The 26,280-nt window shown below is 41.1% G+C and overlaps 1 protein-coding gene across 3 annotated transcripts in view; it reads left to right on the forward strand.

Moving 5' to 3' along the window:
- Positions 1–26,280, forward strand: part of CTNND2 (catenin delta 2) — a 1,112,452-nt gene that overhangs the window by 899,289 nt on the left and 186,883 nt on the right. For all 3 annotated transcript variants that reach the window (XM_018065721.1, XM_018065722.1, XM_018065723.1), the window contains one exon: positions 18,441–18,624. In XM_018065721.1, the coding sequence (XP_017921210.1) occupies positions 18,441–18,624 (184 nt within the window). The remainder of the gene's footprint in view (positions 1–18,440; positions 18,625–26,280) is intronic.

Consider the following 26,280-nt stretch of genomic DNA (forward strand, 5'->3'; position numbering starts at 1 on the left):
CAACCAGTCCATTCTGAAGGAGATCAGCCCTGGGATTTCTTTGGAAGGAATGATGCTAAAGATGAAGCTCCAGTACTTTGGCCACCTCATGCGAAGAGTTGACTCACTGGAAAAGACTCTGATGCTGGGAGGGTTTGGGGGCGGGAGGAGAAGGGTACGACCCAGGATGAGATGGGTGGATGGCATCGCAGACTCGATGGACGTGATTCTGAGTGTACTCCGGGAGTTGGTGATGGACAGGGAGGCCTGGTGTGCTGCGATTCATGGGGGTCACAAAGAGTCGGACACGACTGAGCGTCTGAGCTGAACTGACCTATCTGAATGCAGAGTTCTAAAGAATAGCAAGGAGAGATAAGAAAGCCTTCCTTGGTGATCAGTACAGAGAAATGGAGGAAAACAATAGAATGGGAAATTAGAAATCAAGAAAATTAGAGATACCAAGGGGACATTTCATGCAAAGGTGGGCTCTATAAAGGACAGAAACAATATGGACCTAACAGAAGCAGAAGATATTAAGAAGAGGTGGCAAGAATACACAGAACTATACTAAAAAGATCTTCGTGATCCAGATAACATCATTGGTGTGATCACTCACCTAGAGTCATACATCCTGGAATGTGAAGTCAAGTGGGCCTTAGAAAGCATCACTACAAACAAAGCTAGTGGAGATGATGGAATTCCAGTTGAGCTATTTCAAATCGTGAAAGATGATGCTGTGAAAGTGCTGCACTCAATATGCCAGCAAATTTGGAAAACTCAGCAGTGGCCACAGGACTGGAAAAGGTCCGTTTTCATTCCAATCCCAAAGAAAGGCAATGCCAAAGAATGCTCAAACTACCACACAGTTGTACTCATCTCACATGCTAGCAAAGTAATGCTCAAAATTCTCCAAGCCAGGCTTCAACAGTATGTGAACCAAGAACTTTCAGATGTTCAAATTAGATTTAGAAGAGGCAGAGGAACCAGAGATCAAATTGCCAACATCCGTTGGATCATCAAAAAATCAAGAGAGTTCCAGAAAAACATCTACTTCTGCTTTATTTACTATGCCGAGCCTTTGACTGTGTGGATCACAACAAACTGTGGAAAATTCTTAAGAAATGGTAATACCAGATCTCTTTACCTGCCTCTGAAAAATCTGTATGCTAGTCAAGAAGCAACAGTTAGAACCAGACATGGAACAACAGATTGGTTTCAAATAACAAAAGGAGTATGTCAAGGCTATATATTGTCACCCTGCTTATTTAACTTATATGCGCTTACTCCTTGGAAGAAAAGTTATGAGCAATCTAGATAGTATATTCAAAAGCAGAGACATTACTCTGCCAACTAAGGTCCACCTAGTCAAGGCTATGGTTTTTCCAGTAGTCATGTACGGATGTGAGAGTTGGACTGTGAAGAAGGCTGAGCGCCGAAGAATTGATGCTTTTGAACTGCGGTGTTGGAGAAGACTCTTGAGAGTCCCTTGGACTGCAAGGAGATCCAACCAGTCCATTCTGAAGGAGATCAGCCCTGGGATTTCTTTGGAAGGAATGATGCTAAAGATGAAGCTCCAGTACTTTGGCCACCTCATGGGAAGAGTTAACTCATTGGAAAAGACTCTGATGCTGGGAGGGATTGGGGGCAGGAGGAGAAGAGGACGACAGAGGATGAGATGGGTGGATGGCATCACAGACTCGATGGACATGAGTCTGAGTGAACTCCGGGAGTTGGTGATGGACAGGGAGGCCTGGCGTTTTGCGATTCATGGAGTCGCAAAGAGTCAGACACGACTGAGCGACTGAACTGAACTGAACTGAACTGAACTGAATACATCATGCAAAATGCCAAGCTGGATGAAGCACAGGCTGGAATCAAGATTGCCAGGAGAAATATCAGTAACTTCAGATATGCAGATGACACCATGCTTATGGCAGAAAGCAAAGAGGAACTCAAGAGCCTGTTTATAGTAGAGAAAGAAGAGAGTGAAAAAAGCTGGCTTAAAGCTCAACATTCAAAAATCTAAAAGCATGGCATCCAGTCCTGTCACTTCGTGGCAAATAGATGCAGAAACACTGGAAACAGTGGGAGACTTTATTTTTGGGGGCTCCAGAATCACTGCAGATGGTGACTGCAGCCATGAAATTAAAAGATGCTTGCTCTTTGGAAGAAAAGCTATGACCAACCTAGACAGCAGATAAAAAAGCGGAAACATTGCTTTGCTGACAAAGGTCTGCCTAGTCAAACCTATGTTTTTTCCAGTAGTCATGGATGGATGTGAGAGTTGGACCATAAGGAAAGCTGAGCACCAAAAAATTGATGCTTTTGAACAGTGGTGTTGGGGAAGACTCTTGAAAGCCCCTTGGACAGCAAGGAGATCAAACCAGTCAATCATAATGAAAATCAGTCCTGACTATTCATTGGAAGGACTGATGCTGAAGCTCCATTACTTTGGCCACCTGATGCAGAGAGCTGACTCATTAAAAAAGACCCTGATGCTGGTAAAGATTGAGGGCAAAAAGAGAAGGGGATGACAGAGGATGAGATGGTTGGGTGGCATCACCAACTCGATGGACATGTGTTTGAGCAAGCTCCAGGAGTTGGTGATGGACAGAGAAGCCTGGCATTCTGAAGCAAAGTACATGAAGTTGCGGAGTCGTGCATGACTTAATATGACTTAGTATGACTAACTGGACTGAACTGAACCTGGAAGGACCTGATGAGGGGTTTTATAACAATGCTTCAAGGGTGGGGTTGCTGATAGGGTAGGGTGTGAGCAGTGCTTTCCTTCCCTTACTCTCTCTTAGGTGGTTGTCTCCTGACCTTTATGAGCTTCTCTGGTCTCCTGTCCCTTTACAGTTCTGTTGCCTCAGGTGGTTTCTTGGCTGCTCCTCCCTTAATTAGCAACTGTTGGCATCTGCTCTTTTTGAAACTCAGGGAAGGTCATGGAGGCTGGAGTGTTGCCCACAAGAAATGGGAAACGAAAAGAACTTCATGCCCAGGAGCCTCAGAGGGTCCTGCTCCATTTCATAAACTTCTTTATTGCAACTGTTTTTAAACATTTCTCTGCATGCATGACATACAAATTTCCTATCACATCCATTTCCTTAATTAACACTCTTATCAAAATGACATTTGCATAACACAGTTTTTTAAAAATAGTGTCTTTTTATAGTTAACATATTACATGATGTAAGTTTAAGGTGGACAGTGTGTTGATTTAATACTTTTATATACTGCGGTATGATTACTATCTTACCGCAATAAGAGAGTAATCATAGAAACCCAAGTAAGACAGTAGGTGTTGCGAGAGGCATCAGAAGGCAGACACACAAACCATAATCACAGAAAACTAGTCAATCTAATCACATGGACCACAGCCTTGTCTAACTCAATGAAACTAAGCCATGCTGTGTGGGGCCACCCAAGACAGGCGGGTCAAGGTGGAGAGGTCTGACAGAATGTGGTCCACTGGAGAAGGGAATGGCAAACCACGTCAGTATTTTTGCCTTGAGAACCCCATGAACAGTATGAAAAGGCAAAATGATAGGACACTGAAAGAGGATACTGTCCAGACACTGTCCTGGGCTAGGACACTCCCCAGATCAGTAGGTGCCCAATATGCTACTGGAGATCAGTGGAGAAATAACTCCAGAAAGAATGAAGGGATGGAGCCAGAGCAAAAACAACACCCAGTTGTGGATGTGACTGGTGATAGAAGCAAGGTCCAATGCTGTAAAGAGGAATATTGCATAGGAACCTGGAATGTTAGGTCCATGAATCAAGGCAAACTGGAAGCAGTCAAACAGGAGATGGCAAGAGTGAATGTCGACATTCTAGGAATCAGCAAACTAAAAAGGACTAGAATGGGTGAATTTAACTCAGATGACCATTATATCTACTACTGTGGGCAGGAATCCCTTAGAAGAAATGGAGTAGCCATCATGGTCAACAGAAGAGTCTGAAATGCAGTACTTGGATACACTCTCAAAAATGACAGAATGATCTCTGTTCATTTCCAAGGCAAACCATTCAATATCACAGTAATCCAAGTCTATGCCCCAACCAGCAACGCTGAAGAAGCTGAAGTTGAATGGTTCTATGAAGACCTACAAGACCTTTTAGAACTAACACCCAAAAAAGATGTCCTTTCATTATAGGGGACTGGAATGCAAAAGTAGGAAGTCAAGAAACACCTGGAGTAACAGGCAAATTTGGCCTTGGAATAGAGAATGAAGCAGGGCAAAGACTAATAGAGTTTTGCCAAGAGAACACACTGGTCATAGCAAACACCCTCTTCCAACAACACAAGACTCTACACATGGACATCACCAGATGGTCAACAACAAAATCAGATTGATTATATTCTTTGCAGCCAAAGATGGAGAAGCTCTATACAGTCAACAAAAACAAGACCAGGAGCTGACTGTGGCTCAGATCATGAACTCCTTGTTGCCAAATTCAGACTTAAATTGAAGAAAGTAGGGAAAGCCGCTAGACCATCCAGGTATGACCTAAATCAAATCCCTTATGATTCTACAGTGGAAGTGAGAAATAGATTTATAGGACTAGATCTGATAGATAGAGTGCCTGATGAACTATGGACAGAGGTTCATGACATTGTCCAGGAGACAGGGATCAAGACCATCCCCATGGAAAAGAAATGCAAAAGAGCAAAATGGCTATCTGGGGAGGCCTTACAAATAGCTGTGAAAAGAAGAGAGGCAAAAAGCAAAAGAGAAAAGGAAAGATATAAGCATCTGAATGCAGAGTTCCAAAGAATAGCAAGGAGAGATAAGAAAGCCTTCCTCAGTGATCAATGCAGAGAAATAGAGGAAAACAGAATGGGAAAGACTAGAGATCTCGTCAAGAAAATTAGAGACACCAAGGGAACATTTCATGCAAAGATGGGCTTGGTAAAGGACAGAAATGGTATGTACCTAACAGAAGCAGAAGATATTAAGAAGAGGTGGCAAGAATACACAAAAGAACTGTACAAAAAAGATCTTCATAACCCAGATAATCAAGATGGTGTGATCACCCACCTAGAGCCAGACATCCTGGAATGTGAAGTCAAGTGGGCCTTAGAAAACATCACTATGAGCAAAGCTAGTGGAGGTGATGGAATTCCAGTTGAGCTATTTCAAATCCTGAAAGATGATGCTGTGAAAGTGCTGCACTCAATATGCCAGCAAATTTGGAAAACTGTGCAGTGGCTACAGGACTGGAAAAGGTTAGTTTTCATTCCAATCCCAGAGAAAGGCAGTGCCAAAGGATGCTCAAACTACTGCACAATTGCACTCATCTCACATGCTAGTAAAGTAATGCTCAAAATTCTCCAAGCCAGGCTTCAGCAATATGTGAACCATGAACTTCCAGATGTTCAAGCTGGTTTTAGAAAAGGCAGAGGAACCAGAGATCAAATTGCCAACATCTGCTGGATCATCGAAAAAGCAAGAGAGTTCCAGATAAACATCTATTTCTGCTTCACTGACTATGCCAAAGCCTTTGACTGTATGGATCACAATAAACAAACTGTGGAAAATTCTTCAAGAGATGGGAATACCAGACCACCTGACCTGCCTCTTGAGAAACCTATATGCAGGTCAGGAAGCAATAGTTAGAATGGACATGGAACAACAGACTGGTTCCAAATAGGAAAAGGAGTACGTCAAGGCTGTATATTGTCACCCTGCTTATTTAACTTCTATGCAGAGTCCATCATGAGAAACGCAGGGCTGGAGGAAGCCAAGCTGGAATCAAGATTGCTGGGAGAAATATCAATAACCTCAGACATGCAGATGACACCACCCTTATGGCAGAAAGTGAAGAGGAACTAAAGAGCCTCTTGATGAAAGTAAAAGAGGAGAGTGGAAAAAGTTGGCTTAAAGCTCAACATTCAGAAAACGAAGATCATGGCATCCAGTCCCATCACTTCATGGGAAATAGATGGGGAAACAGTAGAAACAGTGTCAGACTTTATTTTTTGGGGCTCCAAAATCACTGCAGATGGTGATTGGAGCCATGAAATTAAAAGACACTTACTGCTTGGAAGGACAGTTATGACCAACCTAGACAGCACATTAAAAAGGAGAGACATTACTTTGCCAATAAAGGTCCGTCTAGTCAAGAGTATGGTTTTTCTAATGGTCATGTATGGATGTGAGAGTTGGACTGTGAAGGAAGCTGAGCACCGAAGAATTGATGCTTTTGAACTGTATTGTTGGAGAATACTCTTGAGAGTCCCTTGGACTGCAAGGAGATCCAACCAGTCCATTCTAAAGGAGATCAGTATTGGGTGTTCATTGGAAGAACTGATGCTAAAGCTGAAACTCTAATACTTTGGCCGCCTCATGCGAAGAGTTGACTCATTAGAAAAGACTGATGCTGGGAGGGATTGGGGGCAGGAGGAGAAGGGGATGACAGAGGATGAGATGGCTGGGTGGCACCACCGACTCAATGGACATGAGTTTGGGTGAACTCGGGGAGTTGATGATGGGCAGGAAGGCCTGGCGTGCTGCAATTCATGGGGTCGCAAAGAGTTGAACACAACTGAGTGACTGAACTGAACTGAACTGATGATTACTATCTTAGTGTTCGATTACACTTTTTTCATGTCTCTTAATTATCAGCTTTTTTGTAGTGAGAAGAATTAAATCTAGTCTTAGGTGTCTCAGAGGTTAAAGCGTCTGCCTGCAATGCAGGAGACCTGGGTTCGATCCCTGGGTTGGGGAGATCCCCTGGAGAAGGAAATGGCAACCCACTCCAGTATTCTTGCCTGGAGAATCCCATGGACAGAGGAGCCTGGTGGGCTACAGTCCACGGGATCCCAAAGAGTCAGACACAACTGAGCAACTTCACTTTCACTTTAGCACTTTGAAGTTCCTAGGACAGCATGTTGACTGTGATACCTGTGATGTACATTAGATTTCTAGGACTTATCTAACCACTGTTTATAAGTTTGTACCTTAAACAACATCTCCTCAATTACGCCACCCCAAGCCCCTGGTAACTATGGCTCCACTCTCTGTTTTGATAGGTTCAGTTTTTAATTCCGTGTGAGTTGGCTCATACAGTATTTGTCTTTCTCTCACCGACTTATGTCACTTAGCAGACACCTTTAAGTGCCTTCTGTGTTTTCCACGTGGCAGTATTTCCTTCTTTCTCGTGACTGGGTAATATCCCATTGGACAGACGTACCACATCTTCATTATCATTATCTGATATCTTCATTATCAGTTCATCTGCTGAGGGACATTTAGGTCATTTCCATATTTCCGTTATTGTGAAGAATGCTACAGTGATCATGCACGTGCACGTATCTTTTCTGTTGGTTGTCTTCATTTCCTTTGGATACATACCCAGAAGTAGGATTGCTGGATTAGATGGTACTTATGTTTTTAATTTTTTGAGGAACCTCTGTATGATTTACAGTAGTGGATATATCAACTTACATTCCTACCAGCAGTGCACAAGGTTTCCTTTTCTTCACATCTGGTTTCAACAGTAAAGAATCTGCCTCAAAGCAAAGACCTGGTTTCATTCCCTGGGTGAGGAATCCCCTGGAGAAGGGCATAGCAACCCACTCAGTGTTCTTACCTGGAGAATCCCTATGGATAGAATCCTGGCAGGCTACAGTCCATGGGTCGCAAAAAATCAGACACAGGTACATAACAAGATGCTTTTTTCAAACTCTTTTTTCACCAACATTTGTTTCCTCTTCATGGCAAATAGATGGGGAAACAATGGAAACAGTGAGAGACTTTATTTTGGGGGGCTCCAAAAATCACTGCAGATGGTGACTGCAGCCATGAAATTAAAAGACTCTTACTCCTTGAAAGATAAGCTATGACCAAACTAGACAGCAGATAAAAAAGCAGAGACATTAATTTGCCAACAAAGGTCCATCTAGTCAAAGCTATGGTTTTTCCAGTAGTCATGTATGGATGTGAGAGTTGGACTATAAAGAAAGCTGAGCACCAAAGAATTGATGCTTTTGAACTGCAGTGTTGGAGAAGACTCTTGAGAGTCCCTTGGACTACACGGAGATCCAACCAGTCCATCCTAAAGGAAATCAGTCCTGAATGTTCATTGGAAGGACTGATGCTGAAGCTGAAGCTCCAATACTTGGCCACCTGATGTGAAGAACTGACTCCTTGGAAAAGACCCTGATGCTGGGAAAGATTAAAGGCAGGAGGAGAAGCGGATGACAGAGGATGAGATGGCTTGATGGCATCACTACTCAATGGACATGAGTTTGAGTAAACTCTGGGAGTTGGTGATAGACAGAGAATCCTGGCGTGCTGCAGTCCATGGGGTCACAAAGAGTCGGACACGACTGAGAGGCTGAACCTCTTTTCTCTTGTCTTGATGGTAGCCATTCTGACAGGTGTGAGGCAGTAGTTCATTATGATTTTGACTTGAATTTTCCTGATGAGTAGTGATGCTGAACATCTTGTTATATACCTGTTGCCCATTTGGGTGTCTTCTTTAGAAAAAAATGTCTACTCGGTTCATCTATTTATTAATATAGTAGTTTTTTTTTCTTTGTTACTGAGTTATATGATTTCCTTGTGTATTTTGGATGTTAACCCCTTAGCATATTTATGGCTTGCAATTATCTTCTCCCTTTTCATAGATTGCCTTGTCATTTTGTGATTGTTGTTGTTATGCAGAAGTATTTTATTTTGATGTAATCCCCCTTGCGTTTTGTTTTGAGCACAAATTACTATAGCAACATTTTGGTAAACCTTAGCATTCACTCACAATCAATGCTTTTGTTTTTAAAAACATTAAATGAGCATTATTTATTCATCTTTTAGGTATACATCTTTTCCATGCATACCATTGGAAAGAATTATCAATACAGTCCCAATTCAACAATTGCACCTTGAGAGACATGATGTTTAAGGGATAAGATAGGAGTATTTATGTGGTGCACCCAAATAATGTATACATGTGCACACACACAGACACATACTTGTGCATGTGTGAAGCATGTTCACTCACACGTGTACAGACATTCATACACTTACATATGTGCATAATCACATACACACATGCTCACACACCAATGCACACAGCATAAATTCAGGGTGTCATGGGCCTCCAGATTTTGATCAGTCACCTTCTACACACCCATGAATCAAGGTGTAAGTGGTAGGATATGGAAAAGTGGTCATCCATCCCCCAACCCCCATTTTCCACTCTCACCCCATCGGCTCTGACCTTGACCTTTTTGTAAGATGAACCTCTCTGCTCTCTCTCTTGCCCAGGTGCACAAAGTCTCACTCTTAGAATAAGACAAATGACAGATTCATTTAAAGTGAATCTTCTTACATTTAGTTAATTTTAATTAGTTGATTAATCGAAAATAAAAATGTAAAGCATTCATTTAAAATGAATTCAATCCAACTGTTCTGTGACTTGAGCCTCACCTGTGTTCAGGGATTGTGTTTCAGGTTTAAAAATTAAAGTGAGGAGGTCATAGGAAAGTCTTATATCATCACAAGACAGCATTTGATTTTATCATGCTTTAAGATTTGTAACTGTTAAATACTTCTTTCTAGTCAATCCGATTCCTTTTTTTTTTTAGTAGTCTTTGTCTCCTTTCAGAAAAAAACCTCACAATTACCCTCTGTTAAAACAGAGTAAAGGATCCAATGAAAGTAATTAGGATTTTATTAAAGAAATTTTAATAAACCAATTCCGTCTCATGAATATGGATAACTGTAAGGAAAAAAAAGCCATCCTGTGCCTGAAATAAAAATAAACTATATTTGAAATATATTTAGTATGCATAATTAGTTATTTAAATGTCTTCTCAACTAAACCTACTGTCAAAATTATGTTTGAAGCAGCAGTAATTTTATACCTATAAAGGAAAGCTTTTGAATACATATAATTAGAGGAAAGATGCTATAAAACAATTTTATGACAGATTATAATCTGGGAGAAATTAGCATATTTTTATCAGGAAAATTAAAATTTGCTAGTGACCATCAACCAAAATACTAAAACATCTTTATGTTATATTTAGATAAGAATAAACAGGGTGGCTTATGGCTTTTGAGTACCATTGTGAATTTAATTTTTTTCCAGTTTTTCCATGAATTGAAATTTTAGTATTACCTTGGCTAATGTAGAATTATCAGGGAATTAATATAGGAAAATTACCCTAGAAATAAGCCCTTTAATGATAAACTGCTTGTTTTTTTAGTGATAAAAATTCTTCTCTGCTTAGTAAAAGTAGAATTTCTGTAGTCAAGGGTTGTACTCCCATGTAAACGTTTCTATGTTCTCATTGAGCTGTGTTCTTTTTAACATTACATCTTGCATCTGCTGTTCTATTCTTTCAAATCAGTACTTCCTTTTTTGCTAGCAGTATGCTACTATATGAGAGAATAGCATGTAAAATATCTACATTACCATATGTAAAATAGATAGCAAGTGGGAATTTGCTCTGTGACACAGGGAGCTCAACCCAGAGCTCTGGCACCCTAGAGGGGTGGGATGGGATGGGAGACGGGAGAGGTATTCAGGAGGGAGGGGGGCATATGTATACCTGTGGCCGATTCATGTTGATGTATGGCAGAAACCAATACAAAAAAAGAAAACAGCGTTCACTGCTTAGAGTGCACTCATCCTTTAAGGGTCACGTCATTCAATTATTAACTCTTGTAATCATTTTGCAGCTATTTGGTGAGCATCTAGTGCGTGTCAGAACATATTCTGTGTGCTCTGTGTGTTCTGCCTGCTGCAAATGCTCAGGGTCCTTGCTTCTTTTCTTGGGTGGTACCTTGTTGTGGAAAAGAGCAGTGAGCTAATGACAGAAAACCAAGTACTGAAAAAAGCCAAGGAGCCAGTGGAAGAAGGAGAGGAGTAGGTGAGCAGGAAGTAAGAGGCATGAACTTCGAGTCACAAAATAAACGTCACAGGTATGAAATGTACAGTGTTGGGAACACAGTCAGCAATTATGTAGTATCTTTGTATGGTGACAGATGACAGCAAGCCTTACAGTAATAATTTCGAAATGTATAGAAATGTCAAACCACTATGTTGTGCAGCAGGATCTAACATAGTGTTGTAGGTCAATTATACTTTAAAAACAGACCAACTCATTGAAAAAGAGATCAGATTTGTGGTTACCAGAAGCAAGAACAGGGGGAATTAGATGATGACCATCAAGATACAAAATTCCAATTATAAGATAAATAAGTACTAGGGTTATAATGTACAGCAGGATAAATATAGTTAACACTACTCTATGTTATATGTGGAACTTAGAGTAAATCCTCAGAGTTCTCATTATAAGAAAAAATATTTTTCTATATTGTCAATGTTTTGTCTTTATGAGATGATGGATGTTCACTAAACCTATTGTGGTCATCATTTTGTGGTGTATATAAGCCAGATCATTGTGCCATACACCTTAAATTCATAGAATATGGCATGCCAATAATATCTTCATAAAATTAGGATGGGGAGAAGAAAGCTTGGGAAATGTAAGATGATGATGAGGTCTTTGATGAAAATTAAAATAGAAGATCTGACAGCATGTCTGGAAAGATAGTTTGCATGAGTGTGTGTGTATGTGTGTGTGCGCGCTCACTCAGTCGTGTCTGACTCTCTTTGCCACCCCATGGACTGTGGCTCACCAGGCTCCTGTGGCCATGGGATTTCCCAGACAAGAATACTAGAGTGGGTTGCAATTTCCTCCTCCAGGGAATCTTCCCAACCCAGGGACTGAAGCTGCATCTCCTGGGTCCCCTGCATTGGTGGGTGGATTCTTGACCACTGAGCCACCTGGGAAAGTAGTTTGCTGCTGCTGCTGCTGCTAAGTCGCTTCAGTCGTGTCCAACTCTGTGCGATCCCATAGACGGCATCCCACCAGGCTCCCCCGACCCTGGGATTCTCCAGACAAGAACGCTGGAGTGGGTTGCCATTTCCTTCTCCAATGCATGAAAGTGAAAAGTGAAAGTGAAGTCGCTCAGTCATGTCCGTCTCTTTGCAACCCCATGGACTGCAGCTGGCTCCTCCATCCATGGGATTTTCCAGGCAAGAGTACTGGAGTGGGTTGCCATTGCCTTCTCTGGGAAAAGTAGTTTAGCCTGAGCCAAAAAAACTTCTCTGAGTTAGTGCATTTAAGTTACATGTGAATAGAAGGAAGGATCACCCTTGGAAAGGTCTGGAAAACAATGTTCCAAGAAAGATTGAAAGAACAATAAATCCAAGAAATGTGAGTTACAAACAGCTTGTTGTTCAAGGAGAGGAAATGAGACTAAGACAAGCATACTGAGTTGCGTTTATGCGAGAGCTATGCAGGCAGGGGCTTTTTTTTTTGTTCACTAATGTCCCCTCTGTATCAAACAGAGCCTGGTGCACAGTGGGTCTGTGTGGACTGAATAAATGAATAAACCAAAGGTTCTGATTCAAAATGAATTTAGAGAATGAGAGAAAGGCCTGATCATGGAACTACAGTCAGAAATTTAATTTTGTTTTAAGCACAACCGAATATTCTAAGGGGTATGTGGTAGACTGGACAGTAACCCCTGAAGATGTGAGCCTGTGAATATTATCTTATGCAGGAAAAGGGGCTGTGCAGGTGGGATTAAGTGAAGGATCTTGAAGTGGATAGGGGGAGATAATCTTGGATTATCCAGGCAGGCTTAATGTGATCACAGGTGTCCTTACAACAGTGAGCGAGGAGGTTCAGTCAGAGAAGAGGAGGTGATCATGGATGCTGAGGTTGAAGTGATGCGGGCTTTGACCATGGAACCCGGGCAGCCTTTAGAAGCATAAAAAGGCAAGGAAATTCTTCCCTAGAGCCTACATAAGGAGCACTGTCTGCTGTGTTCCACTGGTCCATTTTAAACGTAGGCGTCCAGAACTGTAAGTCAGGATACATTCTTAAAAGTTAAATATTATTTGTCACCCAAATTAAAATGCATTTTAGATTTAGTTACAAGGTTTAGAGCCCCTTCCTGTATCTTCTGTCCTCTCACATAGACTTTAGAAGAGGCCAGAAGAGTTGTAGGGAATGAGAAAACAAGTGAATCTAAGTCAGAATGAGAAGTGCCACGAGGAAAAAGTGCTGTGAAGGGGAAAAGTGAGTCCAGTAGACAGAGGAGGAGAGGGAAGTGAAAGGAAGGGACGTTAGTTACCAGTGCTGCCTAATGACTTCAGTTCAGTGCAGTTCAGTCGCTCAGTGTGTCTGAATCTTTGTGATCCCATGGACTGCAGCAGGCCAGGCCTCCCTGTCCATCACCACCTCCCGGAGTTTACTCAAACTCATGTCCATTGAGTCGGTGATGCCATCCAGCCATCTCATCCTCTGTTGTCCCCTTCTCCTCCCACCCTCAGTCTTTGCCAGCATCAGGATCTTTTCAAATGAGTCCGTTCTTTGCACCACCTGGCCAAAGTATTGGAGTTTCAGCTTCAGCATCAGTCCTTCCAATGAATATTCAGGACTGATTTCCTTTAGGATGGACTGGTTGGATCTCCTCGCAGTCCAAGGGACTCTTAAAAGTCCTCTCCAATACCACGTTCAAAAGCATCAGTTCCTCTGTGCTCAGCTTTCTTTATATTCTAGCTCTCACATCCATACGTGACGACTGGAAAAACCATAGCTTTGACTAGATGGACCTTTGTTGGCATAATGACTTATCCCTAGTTTGACAATTGAAACAACGACTGTTCGCTGCACACGCTGTATGAGTGGCAGGAACCCAAGGGTGGCAGGGCTGCATGTCTCTGGCTCAGGGTCCTGCGCAGATGAAGCCGCATCGTCTGTGGGCTGGAGTCGAGGGTCTACTTCCTAGAGGGGTCCCTGCTGGCTGGATGCCTCCATTCTCCACATGGGCATCTTCATGGTTCTTGAGGGTCCTCGCAGGTGATGGTAGGGCCCCCTCAAATAAACTACCTGAGACAGAGCAGGGCCGAAGCCACAGTGCCTTGTGTGACCTCGTCTCAGAGTCTCTCTGTCATCTCCTCTGTGATCTGTGGGTCAGAAACAGGGCACTTAGTCCAGACCTCACTCGAAGGGGGAAGGATCAGGCCCCTCCATGTGAAGGGAACATCAGGAAACCACCCTGGAAAAGAGAGGGGAAGGAGTGAAGGGAAATTTGAGCAAAACACCTATTTCCCATTCGTTCATGGAGAAGGCTTAGAAATGTCCATGTTTTTCCCCACTAATCTGTCTCCCTTCACCAGGGACTAATGGACATGTGTGTGTGTGTGTGTGTGTGTGTGTATAAGTATATTGTGTGTGTATGTGTTGAATACCTGTGAATGTGTGTATATGTATAGGTGTGAGTTTCTGTGTGTATGTGTATATATGAGAGTGTGTATGTATATTGTGTGAGTGTGTGTGGGAATACATGTGAATATGTGTATGTGTGTAGGTAAGAGTGTGTATAAATGTATGTGTCTAAGTGTGTATGTGCAGGTATATTGCATGAATGTGTGTATGTATGTGTGCGTAGGTGTGAGCATGTGTGTATGTATGTGTGTGAGTATATGTGAATATTTGTGTGAATGTATGTAGGGGGGTGTGTGTGTATTTGTAAGTGTATGTGAATGTACATGTGCATTGTGTGTGTGTGTGTAAGTATATTGTGTGAGTAAGTGTATATGTGTAGGAGTGTGTATATGTGAATGTATGTGTGCAGTGTAGGTGTGACTGAATCTGTATGTAAGTATGCTGTATGAGTGTGTGGATGTGTGTAGGTATGAGTGTATGTATCTGTGAGTATATGTGAATGTATGTGTGGATATGTGTGTGCATGTGAGTTCGTGTGTGTGTAGGTGTCTGGAAGACAGGTGGAGAGTTCCAGCTGTTCCCACTCTTGACTCCTGCCAGTCACACCTGGCTTTACCTCAGTGTCCCCAGAGACTGCTGCTTCTACACCCAAGCTCATCTCTGTCCAGATAACATAACCCGAACTCCAAGTTTGGAGGGCGCCCCACTGCGAACTGGCTTGCTGAATTTCCCCTAAAAGAAATTCTGCAGTGTTGCACCCACTTTACCAAGTCCTCATCCATGCAGACGTGGTAAAACGTGTCCCTGACCAGAGATACCTGTGTTTCTCAGAGTCCAAGGAGCCCATGTGGGCTGCGGATAGAAACCAGGAGAGAACATTCAGAGATTTGGGTCAACCACTGTGGTAAGTTGATCAGCCTGTGAAACACAGATCGGGCCCGTCTGGAAAGGCGGAGGGACATGAACAGGAAACTTCTGTCCGTGCCTGATTCAGAATTAGGTTACAGTGATGAATGAATTAATAAGAAAGCTGAGGTGGAACAGCCAGATGAAGAGTCGCCTGAAATGTCTCTTTCTTTCCCATGTTTCACTTCTTATCAGATAGTATGTGAGGCCTTCACCTCATCTTTGATTTCCTCCTTTCCTTTCCTACCTCTTTTCTGTTTGTTAGGAAGCAGTAAAAATGTCTTTATTATTATAGAATGTCTTTAGAATCTTTTAACTTCACTGAATGATGAAAATGGAGAAGTCTTCTACTGTTTAGTCTTTAGAGGAGATGTATTTTATGGCAAAATATAGAACCCATGTTTTAAGACATTTGCAAGCCTCAATTTTCATATATTGGTACTTTCAAATCAGGATTTAGTAATGGAAAAATTCAGTGTTTAGTGTCTGTATACAGAGAAGGCAATGGCACCCCACTCCAGTACTCTTGCCTGGAAAATCCCATGAATGGAGGAGCCTGGTGAGCTGCAGTCCATGGGGTCGCTAAGAGTCGGACATGACTGAGCGATTTCACTTTCACTTTTCACTTTCATGCATTGGAGAAGGAAATGGCAACCCACTCCAGTGTTCTGTCCTGGAGAATCCCAGGGACGGGGAAGCCTGGTGGGCTGCCCTCTTATGGGGTCGCACAGAGTTGGACACAACTGAAGCAACTTAGCAGCAGCAGTAGCAGCAGCAGTGTCTGTATATGTGTGTTGTATACTTAGAAAAACAGAATAGCCTATAATGGAAAATAATCTGAAAAAAATGTCTATCAGTACAGTTCAGTCACTCAGTTGTGTCCAATTCTTTGCAACCCCATGAAGCGCAGCATACCAGGCCTCCCTGTCCGTCACCAATTCCCGGAGTCCACCCAAACCCATGTCCATTGAGCCGATGATGCCATTCAACCATCTCATCCTCTGTCATCCCCTTCTCCTCTTGCCCTCAATCTTTCCCAGCATCAGGGTCTTATCAAATGAGTCAGCTCTTCACATCAGGTGGCCAAAGTATTGGAGTTTCAGCTTCAACATCAGTCCTTCCAGTGAACACCCAAGGCTGATCTCCTTCAGAATGGACTGGTTGGATCTCCTTGTAGTCCAAGGGACTCTCAAGAGTCTTCTCCAACACCACAGTTCAAAAGCAACAATTCTTTAGCTCTCAGCTTTCTTCACAGTCCAACTCTCACATCCATACATGACCAATGGAAAAACCATAGCCTTGACTAGATGGACCTTTGTGGACAAAGTAATGTCTCTGCTTTTTAATATGCTGTCTAGGTTGTATATATATATGTATATAAATGTGTGTGTGTGTGTGTGTATGAATCACCTTGCAGTACATCTAAAACTAATGCAACATTGCAAATCAACTATACTTCAGTTAAAAAAATGTGCAAACCCTTTAATGTGATATTGTTTAAAGTTATCCTCAAACTTGGGGGTAGATAGTAATTTCATTTAAATGTGCTTTTTTAAAACTGAAAAGTATTTATTTTAATAGAGAAAAGAATATTGTTGTGAGACTATGAATAAATGAAAGTATTCATCTTGATTATTTTGATCATCCAAAATTCAGTAAAATGTTTCCTAATGGAATGAATTAAAAAGCAGCTTCATATATTATTTAAATCAAAATAAATGCACGTGATAATACTCCTAACATTTCACATCTATTCAAGTCAGAATGTATTTTGAGCAGCTTCTGTGCACCAATAACCATTTTTATATAGGATGCTAATGGCAATGCAAACGTGCACACAGAAGTATATAGAAAATGGGCCATATACTAACCACAGAGGCGAGTAGGAAAGGCCAAATAGTAATTTGTTTAGGCTTGGGGGCCATACTATGTTGGTCCCCAAATCTAAGCTTTTCCCTCATAGGACACAAGCAGCCATAGACAATATGTAAATGAACAGACAGAGCTGTATTCCAGTAAAACTTTATTTACAGAAACAGGCAGACAGGATTCACCCTCAAGCCAACCCCCTGTACTAACAATTCATTTTTACATTCAAAGCACCAAAAACATTTTGTTTCTCTTGCATTTACCTAAATAAAATTCCCAGAAAATGTTCTTTTGAAAGACCAGTGGAAAAGTTTGTTTCTAAAGTCACATTTCTGTAGAACTGATTTAAAAGTATTATTTTAGTTATTAATCAGATATCATTGATTTTCAGATTAGTATTAATGCCTTTGGGTAGTTCAATATGAGCAAAGCAAGAAACTAATAAAACATTTAAGAAATAAGTGAGTTCTATTTATTAATAACATGATAGATGAAGCACAATCTCATTTTAAAATCAATTGAAAAGTTACTAAATAAGTAAACTATAAGTTGTGTTTCTAAAGACAGCTATGATATTTTAATCTCAATATCTGCAGTGATGATGTCTATTTACATTAGCCTTGGGGGAAATACAGTCTTTCACAGGAAAAGAGAATATTTTTTTTTCACTTTTATGTGTACAATTTTGAACAACAAAAATAGCAATTATTTTAAAAGCATTTCAAGTGATATTATAATGTGTATGTAATTCTTAGACCTTTTCTGAAATCAATTCCATTTTAGGCTGTCTATTGTTGACACACTATTCCATTTCTGCTGCTCTCTTTGCTGTTACATAAGGAAGAACAATCCCTAGGTCCTCCATGAGCATTGTTTTAAGAGAAAAGCTAACAGAATCAGTGAAAGCAAATTTTAATTCCTTGTTGAGCCTGTGAGCACCAGACCCTATACTGGATCCTTGAAAGGTCCTGCACAATGATGGCTGGTTCTATAGGAAACTCAGTGAATCCAGTAGACCACAGGTGCATGTTGAGATCCTGGATAAAACAAAGATGTCTTCCTTGTCTATTTCAGATGTCTTACTAGTCCATTTCAGTTCACTTTTGGAACTTTTTGGTCTTGGTTTGAATTTGGGGACTTGGATTCATTGTACTAATTGTGAATAGAAGCAGGGTTGATATCCTCAATTCCATTGGTGCTCTCACCCTAAATTACTCTCCATGATGGAATGAATATAATCATGTTACAGTTCCTCTGCCTACGTGTTAGATTTTCATAGCACTTTTGTAATGGGTTCACACAAATGCTTTAAAGTGAAGGGCACACTCTAGAACACGTGCTTACACTATCTTAGTCTCTCCTGCTTATGCTGTTAACTTGATTAAGGAAAACGGTGACCATCCAAAACTCTGTGTGTATCTTGCAGGAGTTCTTTGGAATCTCTCGTCTTGCGATGCACTCAAAATGCCAATTATCCAGGACACCCTGGCAGTGCTGACCAACGCGGTGATTATCCCACACTCAGGCTGGGAAAACTCACCTCTTCAGGATGATCGCAAGATACAGCTGCATTCCTCACAAGTGCTGCGAAATGCCACTGGATGCCTAAGGTGAGTCCCACGTCATCGTCACTCCCTCCCGTCTTCAGGTGCTTTTTGTTTCTGTAACTTTATTGCTGTTTTGCTGAGGAGCAGAATGTCCTAGAATATTCTTATGGCAATAGAGTGCAAGAAGCTAGCAGAAGTCATTTCTAATGCGGTACTGAAGAGATATATTCATCTTCCTTTGCCCTGTACCTACCCCAGAATTTGACTTATTTAACATGTTTTCTTATATCTTAGGTTAAAAATACATAAATAAATGTTGTCAGTGCAACCAAATATAGTTTTCTTTGATTGACAACAAGTGTCGTGACATAACCAGGCAGACCAACTGGCTGGAGGAGTCTATGACAAACACATAGGGATCACAGTAACTGTCTCTGGTATCTATTTTTATTTTTAAAAAATTTTCAGTGTGACTGCTAGAGCTTGTAATTCTTAAAAATAGCTCTTTAATAAGGCCTGTGGTGTGAAATGTCTTTTTTAAATAATAAAAGTAGCAAATGTGTTGTAATTATCTCCCAATGTGTTTTTTCGAAACTCCTCATCGAAATCTCTTGAGATGTTTTACATGTCCTGTTTAGTTTTTGCTCTTAGAAAAAAGAATGTAATAATTAAGGTATGCTAATTCTAATCTCTAGAAACGGTGTTCCCAAGGATATTGCACATTGTACGACAGTGAGGAATCTCTGCCAGTTTAACTTAATGGTGGGATATATGTGGTTTAAGATACCTAGGCAAATAGTCTGTATTTCAAAAGTGAAATGTACAGAGTTGCTTTAGCTGGGCTGCCTCAAAGCTGCCACTTCTCTTCCAGTTGATCAGCTTCTAGGTGTAAGTGCCAGTCTCAACTGAGAAGAAACAGAATCACTTCAGTGATATTAATAATAAAGTTCTCATGAATATTTATAACAGTACTCTGAGCCTCCAGTCTTGAGAGGTGTGTGTGTGTGTGTGTGTGTGTGTGTGTGTGTGTGTGTGTGAATGTGCATCCATAAAGGGAGCTAAAGAGAGCTGGCCTCCATAAATATCAGCTTGCATTCATGGACAGGAATAGGAAACCCTCCAACAATTTTGCTTTTCCTCAAGGTCATGAAATAATGACCTTTTGACATGATTTCTCTGGGTAGGCTCCACCATAAGCCAAATTTACAGTTCAATAAACCCCACTTTTGAGACATCCATTTTATAACCTTTTATGATTCTTAAGAAACCTCCTGCCCTACTAGAAGAAATATAGCTCATCCAAAGCTAAAACTGTGGGCATTTCTGACCCTTTCTACCTCATTTTTCTATTTCTGTTATATGCAACCATTACAGGTGGTTTTCCTTTCTTAACATCCTTGACTTGTAAAGAGTGTCATTGTTCCCAGTGAGGATCGTGGAACGAAGTGCTTCAGAACCGATTGCAGACATATAGTTAATAAAGATCAGTTTGGCTCCATCAGTTAATATTCTCTGTAAATTATATAGTAATGCAATTATATATTCATGATGTTTGATTTAAGGATGAAGGCTACTGATATATGAACTTTCAGCTTCATTTGATAAAAGTCAGATGAAGAAACCAGACTAGTGAAAATTCATGGCTCCCCTTTGTAGGTCATCTGGCCAAGTTCACAAACACAGAGGCTTGACCAGTGCTGTTTCTGCTTCAAGCCAGGACTGACCACCTCATAGAAAGTAAAAAGATGTCTTTCTGACATCTGATTCAGAAAGAGTTTCCTGTAGCCTGAGTGGCTTTTCTTGGCCCACATGAAACCAGGTTTAGGGTTTTCCCCACTTTTCAGTGTTTATCATGCAAGTGACAAAGTAAGGTCTATCAAAATATGGTAACTATTTCACTTCCCTCTTAATTCATTAAGCGCCTTCTGTTGCCAAAACTTAGCCTCTGTTCACTGGTGCCAAATAGAAAGGCAGAGACAGTTTTGGGTGGAGAGAAAGAAATAGCTGTATTGCTTTGCCAGGCAGAGGCAGCCACAATGGGTTAATGCCCTGAAGACTGTGCCCCGCCCTGAAGAGGGGTAGTGAGGGGTCTTAGAGTGCTGAAGGAGCGGGGCGTGATCAGCTCATGGACATCCTCTGATTGGTTGGTGATGAGGTAATCTGGAGTCAGCATCATCAACCTTCTGGTTCCAACCAGTCTGGGGTCTACGTGCTTGTGGGCAGCATACTGTTAACTTCTCCCACTGGTGGAAGTTTCAGTATCTTCAAAACAGCTCGAAGGACGTGGCTCAGAATATTATCTATAGTTCTCGAAGAGGAACTAAAGGACCTTGACTTTGTTTAATGGCTAAAGTATTATTTTGTCTTGCATGACTGTTTTCCTTTCTTTCTGCCTCTTCTTACTTCTCTGATTAAGTTTATTCTTTGACTAAAGTTTTTCTACAGACAAAAGGCCAGTGGGCAACATGGATGAGGGTCTGTTCTGGGAAGGACCCCATAGGGTCCTGCTCCATTACATTTCCCTTCTTATAGAAAGAAATAGGAGTTTTTAATCTCTTATTTAAATATGTTTATGAGTCATTCCACATTAATGAGCAGACTGGACTAGTAGGGGAAGAAAACAGCTCTGGGAAAGGGCTAAAATGAATTTGTCAAATAAAGACTCAGCAGATGAAAGGTTTCAGGAAATTTCTATTACCATTTGCTTAGAACCAGTGTTGGAAAAATACACAAAAAATGTTTTAAATATTTATATCATGATGGAAGCGTCTAGATTTTACTATGTGAGGTTATATTGACATTCTTAATTCTTTCAACAAAACCAAGATCTTTATTTACGTGAGAGAAGTGGCTTTGTATGCTGTTCCTGCCTTCCCGTTTCATCCACGGGCATTTTCTAAGTGCCTGCTGTGTGCCAGGAAGGGACCAGGGAACCAAAAATAAACCAACGTCTTAACCTTCTAATCCCTTGGAAGACGATGACACCAATGCAGGGAGTCCTAGTATTATGATTAGGATAGTTCAGAATGGGCTTCCCAGCTGGCACTAGTGGTAAAGAACGTCTCCTGCCAGTGCAGGAGACAAGAGATGTGGATTTGATCCCTGGGTCAGGATGATCCCCTGGAGGAGGAAATGGCAACCTGCTCCAGTGTTCTTGCCTAGACAGTCCCGTGGACAGAGGAGCCTGGTGGGCTACAGTCCATGGAGTCGCAAAGAGTTGGACACGCCTGAGCGACTTGGTGCACAGGATAGTACAGGAGGAAAAACCGGGGAAGGAGTGGCTTATTCAGCCAATGTGGTCACAAAAGCTTTCAAGAACCAGATGAGACTGGGGTCAGGCAGAGAAAGGGCTCCACCAGTCAATGCTTTGGGATCTCCTTGAGGCCAGAAAGATCAGCACACACTCCTGACGCTGACGTAGGGGACTTAACTCCAGGATCTGTGGGCAATCTGCAAACCTAGCAGACTTTAAGAAATGCAGCTCGCTTAGTTGTTTCATTCTAGGTGATAAAGGGCTGTCAAAGCAGAGCTCAGAAGGGGAGACTTGAATCTCTAAGGGGCAGAAAGCTATGGCGAAGCTTTTACCAAGAGAACATAATGACCAGCTATGTCTGGGAGCAATTTTACAGGACAGAGTAAAAGCAGGTAGGGAGGGGAGCAGTGACATGAAAGGTGGCACTGTGAATTTATGGGCTGCCCTGCAGACTTCATTTTTGAGGTACCTCCTGTAGACAAAAGTAAATATCAATGTTTTATTCCATTCAGTTAAATTTAACCATCACTGGTTTGTAGCTCTGAGAGCTATCTCCATAGCTGTTTTAGGTCTGCTTTTTATTTCGGAAATATTTTTATCATTTTATGTTAGTCTTATTTAAATTATGGCTTCAATATTTTATTAAATGTTACAGAAGTTTTATGGCACATATCATTATTTGTATGTAACTGAGGCTTAATAAATCAGATCCCCCCAAAACAAGAGGATATGAAACACACGTAACTGAGCAAAATTAAAGATAATGCAGTGCACTCAGCAAAAGTCCTCCTGGGACTGCAGAAATGATTTGAATATAGTCCTTAAAATGTAATTTAATAAGCAGATCATCTCAATTTATAAGTCACATCTGGGCTTATTCCTTTGCAAGAAACATTTTCTTTTCTATCACAATATTTAGAAAGATTTTGGTGCTTTGCTGCTTCTTAAAGCAGAAAATAAAATTACAGCAACTGTTCTTCTAGTCAGTTTTATGTACTCAATATATATTTTATATAAAAAAATGATTCAGTGAATTTGCCCAAGAAGATGATATACTGAGTTTATGTAACATTTGCATACCTTGATCTGGTCCATTAATTTATAGCTTTAATCTTTTTTTACTTTTAAATATATTTATTGTTTCTTTTCTAACTTTGCAAGTAGTACACATTTATTGCTGACTACTAGAAATACTTGCAAGCATAAAGTAATAAGTAACAATCACCCATAAACCTCATCCCCTAGAGATAACCATCATTAGCATTTTTTATACATTTCCTCCCAATATCTGCATATCTTTTTACCCTTGAAATTTACCTAAATTGTATAAAAATGCCTAAGTCGCATGTTACAAGTCTTTTCCAATGTGTCATAACCACCACTGTCATACTCCATGAAATCAGGCTAAAACATAAGTATATGACGTAGGACCCAGTTTATCTTGTGAAAAAGGACAATAAATTGCATTTGTTCAACAGAGTGTGCCGATTTTTATGTAAAATTAAGAGGAGCAGTTTTATTCACAAAATTCCTGACTTCCAAGGTCCAGGAGCTTCTGCTTCACATACATCATTCATTCTCATATATATTATAAGTTCAATAGGTCCTGTGTCGTAAGTCAGGATGCCAGTATTTTCATCCACATCCTGACTCCTGATCCAGACCGTGCCCGCCCACTACACCACACAGATGGGAAATGCAGTGTTAAGAGAGCTGACATTGTAGGTCTGTGCTGGAGCAACACAGACAACCACCCGACCAAAGAATGCACAGCACTCTCCCAGGGGCTGGGTCTTCTAATTTGCTTCTTGACGTTCTCTGAGTGGCATCTACTTGGCCAATATCCCTTTTGCCTTAAATTGTCAGTTGTCTCCCCCTTCCCCCTTATTTCTCACTTTCTCTTCTCCTCTGCTAAGACCCGGAGTATGGATGACGGGAGCCCCACGCAGAGTCACCTACCCCCACTGAAGTCCCCTGTCTCCACCTCTGTCTTACATTTTAATTTAAACAATTAGTATGATGAGTATCTTTTTTTTAAAAGACTACACTTTAAGACATGTCCTAGATAATACAGTGGACATTATTTTTCCAGTTCTTAAACTCCTCTATCTGTTTACTGATGACTTAAAGTGAGTTCATATTTTTGGCTTGTTTCTACAGCTACAGTTTCAAGAATATATGAAGAAAATGAAATGTAAAAAAAAATTAAACTCTTTTCCTGGGATAGTATTTCCTAGCTCAGTGTAGCTTATAACTCCAGTAGGGGTGTATGATAGGTAAAGTAAATTTGTCAGATCATTATCTGATATCATTATTCTCAACTTTTGTTCCTAGCAGGATTCAAATTTATTTATGTCATTTCAGTACAGGAAGCCAAGGTGAAAAATGTAAGCAACTGCTATTCTGAAAGAGTACATCTTTTTATTTAAAAAAAAAAAAAGATTATAAATGCAAATTGCACCACTCTTAAATATTCAAGAGCTTATCAGAGTGAGATTTAAGTTAAAAAGAAGACCTATGCCTTAGTAAACTAGGATCTAGAACACTCACATTGTCCAGTCTTTATACAAATTGAAATGTCTTAAAAGACTCTGTCCAGTTTCTCCAGCCTTTCCTCTGTTTTACCAAAATCAGTGGCAGTGTCCGCCCCACCAGTCTCAAGCTTCTAACGCACTCACTGAGAACATTCTACAGAGAAGAGCCCCTTGGCTTTGCCTTTTCTAAAAAAGGCATGGTGAAGCTTCATGGGAAGATGGCATATCACGTTGACATAGCCAAAATTTAAGCATATATAAAATATAAAATGAAAAGATAATGCCCATAGTCCTCTTCCACTTAAAATTCATGTTGGGAGTAAGAAATGAAATTTTTTAAAAGCTGATCTAGTTGCTCCTGAAATGTCTACCCATCACTAAGAAAAGAGGATAGAAATGGAAAAAAAAAAAAAAGTTCTCTTAAATTTTGTTGAAGGAGAGAGTTGTTAGGAATGATAGATTATGGGGTTCCAGGAGGGAGTGGCAGGTGGGGGCCTCAGGTGTCAGAGCTGGGGGTGATGGGCAGGCGTAGCCTTCGTCTCTGCTCAGAGGAGCCTGGGGGGCTACAATTCATAGCCCTCATCCTCCCCCCAACCAGTCGCACACAGCAACACTTGACTTCCCCCTTCTTTCTCCTCCTTTTAAATTTTGTCTTTTGTTCCTATTCTGCTCAATTAAAGCTTTAATTTTTAATTAAAAATTTACAAATATGGCTTAAAATAAATATGAAAAGATGTTAGAACAGCCTAGGACTTAATTATTCATGAAGTTATCGTGTTGGGGTTTTTTCCTCTTTATGCTTAAAGATTCCTCCAGGGAAACCACTTTCCTGTGGCCTTAGTCAGGTGATATAGACCTTGAAATTGACTCAGTTTTGTACCTGTGATTGTTTCACTGCGCACCATGTGATGAAATACCCTCCTATAACATTTGGCAAGAATCATCAGCTTCAGCCAGAATGTGTGTTGACCAACTACACACTGAAGGCTCACTAGTGAAGATCAGTCCGGCTGTGCCTGTGGGCAAGCTTATTTTGCCTGGGGTCACTGCTGTAGGTTGGATAGTTCAGTTCAGTTCAGTCACTCAGGCGTGTCCGACTCTTCGACCCCAAGGACTGCAGTACTCCAGCCCTCCCTGTCCATCACCAACTCCTGGAGTTTACTCAAACTCATGTCCATCGAGTCGGTGATGCCATCCAACCATCTCATCCTCTGTCATCCCCTGCTTCTCCCACCTTCAATCTTTCCCAGCATCAGGGTCTTTTCAAATGAGTCAGCTCTTTGCATTAGGTGGCCAAAGTATTGGAGTTTCAGCTTCAACATCAGTCCTTCCCATGAACATTCAGGACTGATCTCATTTAGGATGGACTGGTTGGATAAGTGTCCTTTGGGATAGGTTGGATAAGTGTCCCTCCAAATCTGTGTCAACCTGACGCCTCAGAGTGTGACCCTATTTGGAAATAGGGTCTTTGCAGATATAATTATTAAATTATAAGGTCACACTGCAAATGCCATATGTGCTGTGCTTAGTCACTCAGTTGTGACCAACTCTTTGTGACTCCATGGACTGTAGCCTGCCAGGCTCCTCTGTCCATGGGACTCTCCAGGCAAAAATACTGGAGTGGGTTGCCATGCCCTCCTCCAGGGGATCTTCACAACCCAGGGATCGAACCCAGGTCTCCTGCATTGCAGGTGGATTCTTTACCATCTGAATATCACTCATATGTGGGATCTAAAATATAGCACAAATGAACTTATGTATGAAAGAGAAGCTCACAGAGAGAACAGACTTGTGGTTGCCAAGGGGTGAGGGGTGTGGGGAGGGGGCAGATTGGGAGTTTCGGATTAGCAGATGCAAACTCTTGTATATAGGATGGATAAACAACAGGGTCATACTGTAGAGCATGGGGAACTGTATTCAGTATCCTGCTAA

The sequence above is a fragment of the Capra hircus genome, chromosome 20 (genome assembly GCF_001704415.2).
Source record: "Capra hircus breed San Clemente chromosome 20, ASM170441v1, whole genome shotgun sequence".
Classification (NCBI taxonomy): Eukaryota; Metazoa; Chordata; class Mammalia; order Artiodactyla; family Bovidae; genus Capra; species Capra hircus.